At 37.4% G+C, this 11,700-nt stretch overlaps 1 protein-coding gene across 1 annotated transcript in view; it reads left to right on the top strand.

The window, feature by feature from the left end:
* adgrl2a (adhesion G protein-coupled receptor L2a) overlaps positions 1–11,700 on the top strand; it is a 118,137-nt gene that overhangs the window by 5,447 nt on the left and 100,990 nt on the right. Inside the window, exon 2 of the mRNA XM_073825261.1 lies at positions 10,864–11,048. Coding sequence (XP_073681362.1) covers positions 10,940–11,048 — 109 coding nt within the window. The 5' untranslated portion in view covers positions 10,864–10,939. The remainder of the gene's footprint in view (positions 1–10,863; positions 11,049–11,700) is intronic.

Here is an 11,700-nt window from a genome sequence, read left to right as displayed (position 1 = left end):
TAACACAATATATACAAATGAATACCTAAATAGGGACAAAGTTGTATACTTAAAGTATAATGTAAAGTTCACTGAAAGAATACTTGCAGTATAAAACTACTAAACTAGTAGTTTACTGATACTATACTTTAAAGTGCACTAAAAATGCATAAAAAAGTATTTCATTAGTAAACTAAAACAAAGTTCACTTTTAGTATACTTGCAATACAAAATGAAAACAGGTGTAAACTAGTTGCGTTCTCAAAGTTTACTGTTATACTTAAAAGTATACTTTCATATACTAAAAAGTGGGCCAATTTAGTCCCAACGAGCATTGAAATTGTAATCTTAAAAGTATACTACGAGTGCACTGATATTTGTGTATGTATAAGGTATACTTAAAAATATACTTGAACTTTACTTAAATATACTTAATAAAATAAACTTGAAGTATGCTGGTATATATCTGGGTTTCAAAAATAAGTTATTTTAGCAAAAATAAGTTATTTCAGAGCACACTCTTTAAGTTATATATATATTGAGAGTGCAGGGAGACCGACTTGATTACGTCATTTACAAAGCTTCACGAGAGAGGACATTACCACAGTCACATGGCAAACACTTGGCGTGTGAATTGGCCTTTTCACTGTTTTGACTGAAATATCTAGAACTGGCAATTAGCCTGTCAACTTTCTTTAAAAGTTGAAGAAGTGTTGGGGGGTCAAATGAGTTCAGTCTCAATCTAGTGGAGGGACAGCTGCGCCTCAGTTCCACTGCTCACAGTGTTAGTTAACACATGTAAATGAGGCTAACGATCCAGACACAATCTCTCGTGGCTTTCTTCTCCAGAGCCTTGAGCCTAACAGCTCAGAATGAGAGATCACCACAAAGTCACCACACAAACAATCCAGAGCCATGCGCGAGACTGGGTTTGCGGCTCCTTTAGTCCACATCTTAATCACTTTTTTTCATTCGTTAGATTTGAAATGAACGATTACAGTTTTGAAACTGTAAAGACATGCATACACATTAGACACTTGAAAGTTTCCGATTTTTAACATATGGCCCAAGCAATTATACTAGCAAGTCAAAAAACTTCAACAAATGTTCCACTTTCCACTCCATTTGAGTTGTAATCAAACTATAAGAAACTATTATTAGAGTTCTGAGAGTAATATCGAGTTAATTATGATCCAAACTGTGATAAAAATGAGATAGCAGGCAGAGTATCCTAATGAGATGGAGAATTTAAAAGCAAAACCTGCAGGACCACAAGTTTGTCCTGTTTAACCACAGAAATGGCAGAGTGTCGACTCACTGTGACTCTTTGCCAAGCATCCGACTGATTCTGCTGTAAAATGAAAGTCACTTCCTTTCCTAAACTGTTTTGCTTTCTCGCTCTTCAACCAAATACACACGGCGGCACAAAAGGGGCACAAAAGACAAAAAAAAATTAGCATTGGGTTTTCACATGCAAAAGCAGCATTAATAGCATGAATTTTTCACATGCAAAAGCAGGTGCACATTTGAACTCAAAAGTGATGGCGTCTTTGAAAAAGGTCAATATCGTAGCATCAGGTTTAGCATGAGGCTTTAACTGCTGGTTGCGTTGTCAGGAGAGATTTAGACCTGACAGTTGATTTCTCTCCGGGAACAAACTCCACCCTCCTTATCTGCCTGCCGATTTTGAAACGATTTACTGTCGAGCTTGTTCTGACCCTCACACCGGTTTGCTTGTTGAGATCTGGAAAAGTCAGACAAATAAAGTGTTTTTAAGCATTTAAGTGAGGCTTTTGCTAAGAATTTATCTGTTCAAGAAAACCCCGTTTTCGCTTGTTTGCTTTAATTAAAGTAAGTGGCCATTAATTAAAAGCTTCCAAATGACTATGTGGTTTGTGGCAGAATCCTGAATCATCTCTGCTAGCGTGTGAACTACCAAAGCTCCAATCGTCTCCAAATCATTTCCTCTCATAAGAAATCAATCAATCAGCCTGCCCCAATCAATCATCGGTAGATTTCTTCGCCACCCCGCTTTTAATGTCACCCTTTCAAGACGTTCTTTTAATGCCCCTCACTTTATGTTTTGTGTTCCCTTCTGCCATCTTAAAAATTAATCATCCTGTTGAATAATGGCTCACGATGGTGCTGAATAATTGATGATCTGGTGCTTAATAGAGGGACAGAGGAGGCGTTACACTCACACAACTGCTCTTGTCTGAGGGAGACGCTGTGTATCTGTGCAGACAGACAAGCTGGATTGTGTGTGTGTGTGTGTGTGTGTGTGTGTGTGTGTGTGTGTGTGTGTGTGTGTGTGTGTGTGTGTGTGTGTGTGTGTGTGTGTGTGTGTGTTTAAAATGTTGTTCAATAATCAAATGGCAGTGAAGGACAGATACATAAAAACATACAGGCCAACATGAAATCAAAACTGATCTTATTTACTTTAAACATGTTTCTGGTCTTATTGTGCACATCGTCTGTACATGTTATTATAAAGAAAAAACGTTTGGGCTGACTTCACTAAGACCTCTTATTTTCTATTCCCTAAATTCGAATCATTTGGAAGTACAGTCATGGTACAGTGTGAAGTACAATGTGTGGATGTTGTTTCATGTTGACAAGAGGAGAGCTGGTTGGTGAGGTCAGGCGTTTGAATGTATCTGAACAGATCATGCTAAATGGCAGACCATGTTTGCGTCTGTCCCTCTGTGTACACACATGCACAGAGACAAACACACATGCACGCATTTTCACCTGTGCATTTGCACCATTTTGACAGCAACAGTGCTTTCATTGCTTTTGCAGAAATTAAAAATTGATGCATTTTGTTGAAACTGAGATGATGAGCCTGTGAGAGTAGCAGAAACCTTTCTTTTTCACTCTAGTCTCTCCTGATATTTTATGACCTCTTACATTGGGCAACTGTTTTTTTCATGGCATGAAGACAGATGTTGTGGCCCCGTTTGCTCTCTTTGTGCCCGGCTGATGCAAAAAGAGAAAAAAAAGTTACGTTTTGCATTCCTGTTACTACAAAAAGGTTGAAATTTAGCCTAAATTAGCCTATTGCTGAGCATAGACTGACCTAATTATGACCGAATTTTGGTTTGTATAGTTTCTGATCTATTTATATTGGAGAATATTGAAAAAAAAAGGTCTTTACATATTGTACATATACATTAAACATAAGCATAAATGTATTAAACAGGGTTGAATGATTTAGCTTGACAAATGCAGTCAGCATTACAAATTGTGTCAAATTGTAAAGTTTATTTATATGTTTAGAAGTTGCCCAATGTATTTTATTGCTTGGATGACACAAATGTAAGTAATGTTACATTATATGTAACAAAAACAGCTAAACTGTACAATAACAGGGTTATATGCAATTTGTAGTTACTTCAAATTATTTAATAATTAAATATTATTTGCGTTAGACAGTATTACCTAACATCTCTAATAGATTAAAAAGAAACTGTTTGTGCTGCTAATGCTTTACAAAGAAAAGGCATGGAACTCCAAAGTGTACTGTATTCGTGTGAAGTGCTCAGTGCATTTTGCTGCCAAAGAAAGTCTGTTTCCCTCCCGTATCCCAGCTGAAGGGGAAACATGGAGTGTCAAGGACTTCTTTCTTCTGATTGGCAGGTGCTATCCGTGTAAGATACCTGTATAATGGTGGTCCTCAGAATTTTTTTGACCTTCTTATACGTCTCCCCATATTAATGTCACTCTATTCCCGTTAAAACGGAGGCATCTCGGGAAAACACGACGGGAGCGAATCCTCCTTATCGTCGGCAACCTGAAAGGAGGAATTTGGCGCTATCAGTTAATGGAAATGACATTTTTTTTAAATTTCATTTTCAGATAATCCACTCCTTGTCCACTAAAACATCAAAATTACTGTTAACAATATGTGAAGGCCGTATTAAAACTTACTTACTCATAGCAGTCGAAGCCCATTATAATCGTCTCTGAGAGACACCGTGCCATTTTAATAGGATTTCTGATACGTGCCGCACGTTATTACGCCGGTGTGCATGTCATTTACTGTCGGAATTAGAAAGCCGTATATCAGAATAATGAATAGATGAGTAAACTACCCCCTTCCTGTTGGGTATGAATGCAGTGTTCCGTAATCTCCACTAAAAAGGAGCTCTTCAGTCTATTTCCAGCAACTTCTCCAGAAGCTCCAGTTTGCACTGAGGATTTTGGTTCTGCTCTGGTTCTTAGTTGTGTTCTTGTGTGTCAGCTAGATAGAGACCTTGATTGCTCTGATTAATGGATCAGAAGCGTCTTCTTTGAGAGAAGGATGAAAAGAAGTTAAAAAGAGTGAGATTCCATTCACACACAGTGATTACAGTATTTTACCAGCACTCAAAGCATTATATATGCCTTTATACCGTGTCTGTGTACTTTCATTAAAGCAGTTATTCAGATTTGACATGGTCATGAGACAGTTTTGTCACGCAGGGTTTCATGTATCTTTTCCAGGTCTTAAACGCGGAGCTAAATGGCCAGTTAAGATGATGCATTTGCAGTTCTGGTGTAAAAGCCAGCTGTGCTTGTGAGGATTGAACGCAGGAATACGAGCCGCGAGGAAATGAATTATATTGGCTTCTATTCTGATTCAAATCTGAATTCCAGATCGTTAATGATTGAGAATGTTTTTTCCCCCTGATTTTTAAAAAACAATCGTGTCGTGTGAGTTATTAATACATATATTGAATTACACCAGTAACGCTCTACGTTTGTTGTCATGCAACAAATCAGAAAGCTATATTTTCTGCTGATTGTCTTTGTGCTATTTTACTTTGTCCAGATTTCATTTAAACAGCAAGCTAACTAAAAAGATAAATCATTTCTTTTGCTGTCACAATGCGGATTTAATAATAATAATAAAAAAATAGATTTAAGAACTACTAATGGATTAGTTTACCTAAAAAATAAAATAGTGTCATTTTTAATCACCCTTATGTTGCTAAAAACCCGTATGACTTACTTTCTTTCATGTTGCACAACAGAAGCAATTTTGAGGAATTACATTGGTTCATCTTTTCCATCCTGTTGCAATGAATGAGGTCTGAAGCTTCAAAAAGAATGCAAAAACCCTCTGTTTGTGCTCAGCTAAAGAAAGAAAGCCAAATACATTTGATTTGCTTTTCATGTCCTTTGCATTTAGCTTGTCATGCTTTCTAATTCACTGCTTGTGCAGCAGCATTTGGAGTTTTTTTTTTGTCATTTGCTCATTTAATGTTTGACATTGTCGTCCATCTGACCTTAATACATCCATCACCTCGATATCATGATGTTTGTCCTCTGGTTTTAAAATGTACACAACCGGCAGCATCCAGATGGCAAAGGTGAATGTATGACAGTGGAGTCAAATAGGATGTGTTCGGAATGACTCATGTGTGGCTGTGCATTAACTGGCCCACCCCTGGACCGCTGATTGATTTCCTCTAGCGTTTCTGCCTCAATGGGACACTGTCATCTGATCACTGACCTGATATTCCAGCACAAATACTAAAACATCGAAAACAAACTCGTCTCAGGCATATTTTCATGAAAGGGTGTGTGCTGCTAATGGTGCACGATGGGTTATTCTTCAAAACTGGTCAAATCTGAACAATGAACGATATAGCAATAGGAAAATGTTGGTAACTTTTGCTAGAGAATTTTTCAATTAAACTCTCTGAGTCTCTGCTTTTTTTCACTTACTTATGTTTTTAAGGCAAGACACTGCAGGTGAATAGGATAAAAAAAAATCGCCTTACTCAGTTGATTGATTACATTGATAATTGCAAACATGTTTTGTATTGCAAGTTTTCTAAAACGTTAGGTTTAAATATGCAACTGAGCATTATTTAATGAAATATGTGCTCATTTGCATACATTTCTAGCACAAAAATGTAAACACTGGATGAAGTCAGTTTCTAAATTCTTGTTTAATATTTTTGACATATTAAAGTCAAATGTTTTACAGAGGGGATTTTGGGCATCTCATTTTGTCACTCCATAATTCAGAAAATGCTTCGAACAGACAGAAAACAATGTATTTTGGCAGTTTTTGAAATGTTGTATATATTAAAGCAAATTATATATTAACAAATCCCTTTGTAAAAGCCTTCAGGATATAGACATGAATAAAAATGGCAAGTTAGGTGTGTTTAAGTGCTACTGAAGTAGAGATTTATGGCTCAGTGTAGAAGAAAACGGCCTTTAAAAATATGTATTGTAATTGAAATCTATTGACACAAATAGATAAAGTGCTATAAAAGAAACACTTAACAGTGTTTTTTAGATGTTTTATTTCTACTAGTCAGGGAAAAAACCAAAAAGCCCGAAATATCAAACTTGACAAGTGCATGAAAAAAGTGTTTTGCCTGCAGTGACTCCCCTTAAAAAAACAAAAACAAAACTGATAATAGTAAAATATTTATAGAAATATCAATTTAAATTATATTTCCTAACAGCACCTTGTATGACCTTCCATGAACTGTAAAACTAGCAGCCCTGTTACTTTCAACTCTGTTGGAAATATTCTGATACGTTTTCTGAATGCATAAAGTTCAAGCCAACATATCAGTTTAGCTAGATTTAGCTTGAAATGGCAGATTTGTTAAAACATAGGCATGCTACCGGTGTAACCTGTTTCAAATGGTACAAAATAATATGATATGATATGTTTCATGGATTCCCCTTTATGAATATTTAGCTTGTCAGCTTGTGTGCTTTGTCCCGTTGTTGGTGTGTTTGAGTTCCATTGTGCGAATGCGTGTCCCTGTTTATGGGTCCATTTTTTATACACTTGTCATATTCTTTGACCATCAATCTCATGGCTCTTTTTGTAGTTCATTGAAAGCTTGGGGGTTAATTCAGAGGTCAAGCGAGACTTGCAAGCTGTCAATCTCACATTGTAAAGTTTGTAAACCCCCCTCCGCCCCCATCGGCCTTGCCTCTTGTGCATTATTCCTGCACCCACCCCTTTGAATGGAAGACTCCTCCTCTATTCTCTGGTGGGTCTCACTCCCGCTTGGGAGAAAGACGGCCGCATAATTACACATCTGCCCTTTGTTTCTCTGTTTTGGCATTAACATCTCAAACTGGCCTTTCAGCTCTGATTTGAACGGCTCTCTTCTCACCCAGAGAAGTGGAATGTTCTTTCAAAGTTCCTCTTTTTATTTCGCGCAACTTTTGTTGAGGATCCCTGAGTGTTGTTGGTCTGTCGGAGCAGATGTACACAGCTGTGAAAAAGCCTTCTGGGTCTAGACCTCTCCATCGATCACTGCTCTAATATAGCTTTGTTAGTTTGTACGGAAAGCTGCGTGATTTGGCGAAGCTTTCGCCATTAAACCACAGCCCGTAATCAAAGGAAGTGCCGGTATCAAACACCCCGGCCGGAATCCTTTGAAGATGAATGGTTGCTGTCTTAATTTGTCATGATTAGAGTTTTTAATTTGATTTGCAAACACAAAACACACAGAACAGCGACAACAGGCCGTCCCGCTGTGCCGCGTCGGCGTTGGAACCGCAGTATTTGTTTGAAGCACTTAACAGGTGTTGATCGGCGGTCTTTGCTGCAGCTTAGGGAGATAAGGCCTCCCGCGGAGGGGAGAGACCTCAACACGTTTAATGAGGAGCGCGGGAGTCAGGCGGGCCGCCTTCGTCCACGGCTCCGCTTCTGGAGACTGATCAGCATGTTAACCGCTCACAGCGTGAGACGGAGATATGAAAGTACGGAGCTGTTGTCGTTGATTTAGTCAAACACCCCTTGACTATGTAGGGATCAGCCCTCATCCTTTATGCATTTATTTTTCTTCACAGCTAACCTGCTGTGAGCCGCCACCGCACCGGCTTCGCTAGTCATTTCTTTACCTCAGAAAAGCACAGATGATTTTTGGGTGAAAAAATACAGTTCTCTATTTCAGATCCTATGTAGTCTCCATCGTATTGTGCTGCCAATTTGCTGATGCTAATATTAATACTAGTGATAATGATGCCACGGCCACTGTTTCAGTTCATTAAATAAACTACTGTTGGTGTCCGTAAGATTTAAGGCGAGACACTGCAGGTGAATAGGGTTAAAAATTGAACTAATAGTTATCACCTTACTTACCTAGTTGTTTGATTACATTGATAATTGCAAACATTTTTTTGTATTACAAGTTTTCTAAAATGTTAGGTTTAAATATGCAAACGAGGCATTATTTAATAAAATATGCGCAACTTTTGCATGAAAACACTGGATGAAGTCAGTTTCAAAATTCTTGTTCTTGTTTAATTTTTACAGAGGGAATTATGGGTATCTCATTGTTTCACTCTGGCTTAGCTAGTCATTACTTTACTTCAGAAAAGCACAGATGATTTTGGGTGAAAAAATACAGTTCTCTATTTCAGATCCTATGTAGTCTCCATCGTATTGTGCTGTTATTTCTCTAATGCTAATATTAGTGCTAATTATGCTACGGCCACCGTTTCAGTTCATTAAATAAAGTACTGTTGGTATCCACAAGATTCAGTGCAAAAATGGACACAAAAACCACTTATTAAATATATGAATTAAAAACTTATTTGGTAGCACTTTCTATGATGCCCCTATTTATAATACATTATAATGGTATTTCTAAGGCATTATTATGAATGCATAAAGCATTATAAAAAAAACCTTCTATTGAACTTTAAAGATTATGATTATGTATAACACATTGGACGGCATATTAAATCTACTTCATTTATAATGGACTATATCATATTACATTTATTTTTTACATCGTATTACGTTATATTTTGTTGGTCCCTCTAGTCTATTGACTATAAGCAACTTTCCAACTACATGTCAACTAACACTCCTTGGAGTATAAGTAGACTTAGGTTAAGTTTAGAATATGTAGAAGGTTCACGTACTTGCAAAGTTACTTCAGTTTGTCTTTTGTCTTTTGGGGAATCATCAAAATACAGTGTTGGGATATATTTAGCATACTAATAATAATAATTACTGCTAGCTGGCATGCAGCTGCAGAGTTACTTATCAAAATCAAAATAATCAAACTGATAATACAAATGTGTCATATTACACATTCATCTGATCTGATACCTGATCTTATGGCTCTATATAATATAATTTTATTATTATTACTTATAAGTGGTCTTTGTATGCTTTAAGTAAAGTAACATGCGTAACATGGCAAGATATGAGACTTATAATACATTATAACTATAATGAGGTAATCATACTCTTAAAAGCTATGACCACAAATAAGTAAAATTTATAATACGTTAAAACTGTTCTTATGAATACTCATGAGATGATACATACATAGCATATTATACGATTTTTTTATATAATGCATTATGCATTCAGTATAATGCCTTAAGTATATTCATGATGTGTATAATGTGTTACCACTATCACAAAGAGGTTTTTTTTTCTTTACTGTGAAGATGGTATATATTTCGCAGTTAAGTAGCATATATGCTTTACACGTGAATGTATAGCCAGTCATAAAACTTCTATATATTTTTTAGAGATCCATTGTGTAAAAATTGTGTTTCACAGCAGAAAGAAAACCATACAGAATAAAAAAAATATATATGATGACAAAAATTCAATCTTGGGGTGAACTATCACTTTAAGTAATTGTGTATTCTAGGGATTGACAGTGAATTGGATTATCCAATAATCTGTGCTCTGTGCAAAAACACATCCGGCATTGTGTGTGCGTGTGTTTGCATATGTTGTCCTTCAAACAAAAGTATTTATTTACTACTGTAAAGTAACATGAATGCCGGATGTGTTTTTGCTGGGATAGTTGACCCTGAAATTGAAATGCCGTCATCATTTAATCACCCTGATGATTATAAATAGTGTATAACATATTTAAACAATGGTGAACTTTTGTTTTAATAACACAAACCTCATAATCATTAAAGTTTCCAGAGAAGTTCTAAAGTTCTACTTTTATTTACTATTCATAATTTGTTGTTTTTGTCACGCTTGACAAGATTTGTCAAGTATGACATACCCACACGGTCACATAAAACAACGTGACCATACTATTTATAGTCGCATTGTTGACTCTTGAATACTAATGATATAGGAAGCCACAACCTTGATAAGTTTAAGACAGTGCATTAGCATTTAGACATTCTTTGTCTGATCATACAGGAATGCACTATTCATTGAAACCCTCTCCTTGTATGCAAACAGACTCGTGATGTTTTCTAATCACATTTTCTCACCTCATAACCATATGTATGACGATCCAAGAAGGGAAAATTCCAATACTTTCATTGAGGAAATACCCAGTAATGTGACGATGTATTAAAGGGTGGTGAGATATATTTAGTGTATCTTCAAGAAACCTAGGGGGGTGCACACACTGTTTTTAATGGGCTCCTAAGTGGCTCGTTACTGGAGTGACGATGTTTCCCATGAGGCCGTGAGTGTGTTTTATGGGAGGCCGGTGGAGGGTGTAAACATGCAGAGAAGGAAAACATTTAAAGGATGAGATACTGTATATGACAAAGTCCTCTTTGGCTGGAGAATATGCCCCGGTAGCTCCAGTGGACGAAAAACCTGTTTCCTCTCAGGAAAGGATGGTAGCGGAACAGGTTTGGGAGAAGAGAGTGAGATAAACGGTAACGACGGGCTTTGAGGTAAATGGCTTGTTTGTAATGCGGGAGGTGCTGTTTCAGGTCTCAGTCACCTTCCAATAGAGGGTTTCTACTCCTGAGATGAATTCTGTGTGAATTTGCTCCCGGAAAAAAACAAAATCCTGTGGAGGAACTGAGGCGAGCGAGACTGCAGCCGTTTCAAGGAGGAAGTTTTTATGCCTGAGGAGCTCTTCATCGACAGCCAAACACTGACAGTCCGCTGTGGTTTTCTTGCAGGCTCGGAGGTCAATGATGGTTATCTCTCAGAGTGACTTCCCCGGATCGTTGTGACTACAGTGATTTCGACCCAGACATGTGGAAAGCGGAGAGTCCAGTCAAAGCCAGGATGGGATGTTCAGAATGGAAGTCTTTGGTCCTCTGTGGCCTGGTGTTCGTCTTGACGGTCGTACAGAGTTCTGACGGTAAGACCATTTTTTTCTTCTTGAAATGTCTGTTTTAAAAAGAGCGGCATCGTCGGAATTAGTCGTCGGATTCATGCTGTTTTTGAGTTTATGGTGCTGTTGTTGTTTTTTTGTTTTTGTGTGTGGTGGACGTCTGAAACAGACACCATTTCTGAAAGCTCAGATAAATAATGGCTGTTTCCTGCAAGACAGATAGCCTGAGGTTCTTGGGAAGCCGTGTGCATTAACACAGTGCTTGCCTTCGTTTTCTCTCTGGTTAAATTAAAAGAAAGACCATACAGTGTTTCCGAGTTTTCCCTCATCTCATCTCCGTCTGTTTACTCTCATGTCCTGTTCTAACTATAGGCCTAAACCCTACAACTGCTCATTATAAACAATATCCTCAAGTAAACACGCCTCATTACACTCTGTCCCTGCCGTAATATCTTTTTAATGCATTTTTATAATTGAATTAAATGGGTTACTGCCATAGCCATGGCTGGAAGTTTTCGCTTGTGCAGAAACTTTGAAAGATTGATTGCTTGAGGGTTTGTTCCCTGTTTCTCTCGAGTATATCCTAGAAACTTCAGATCTCATCTTTCTGATTTCATTTCGTGGGCCGAATGCTGTCTATAAGTTGGGATGTAACTCATTTGTATTCTGTGCATCTTCT

Source organism: Garra rufa, chromosome 20 (assembly GCF_049309525.1).
Source record: "Garra rufa chromosome 20, GarRuf1.0, whole genome shotgun sequence".
In the NCBI taxonomy this organism is placed as follows: domain Eukaryota; kingdom Metazoa; phylum Chordata; class Actinopteri; order Cypriniformes; family Cyprinidae; genus Garra; species Garra rufa.
The sequence above is the reverse complement of the archived record's forward strand: the minus strand, read 5'-3'. Positions and strand labels throughout refer to the sequence as shown.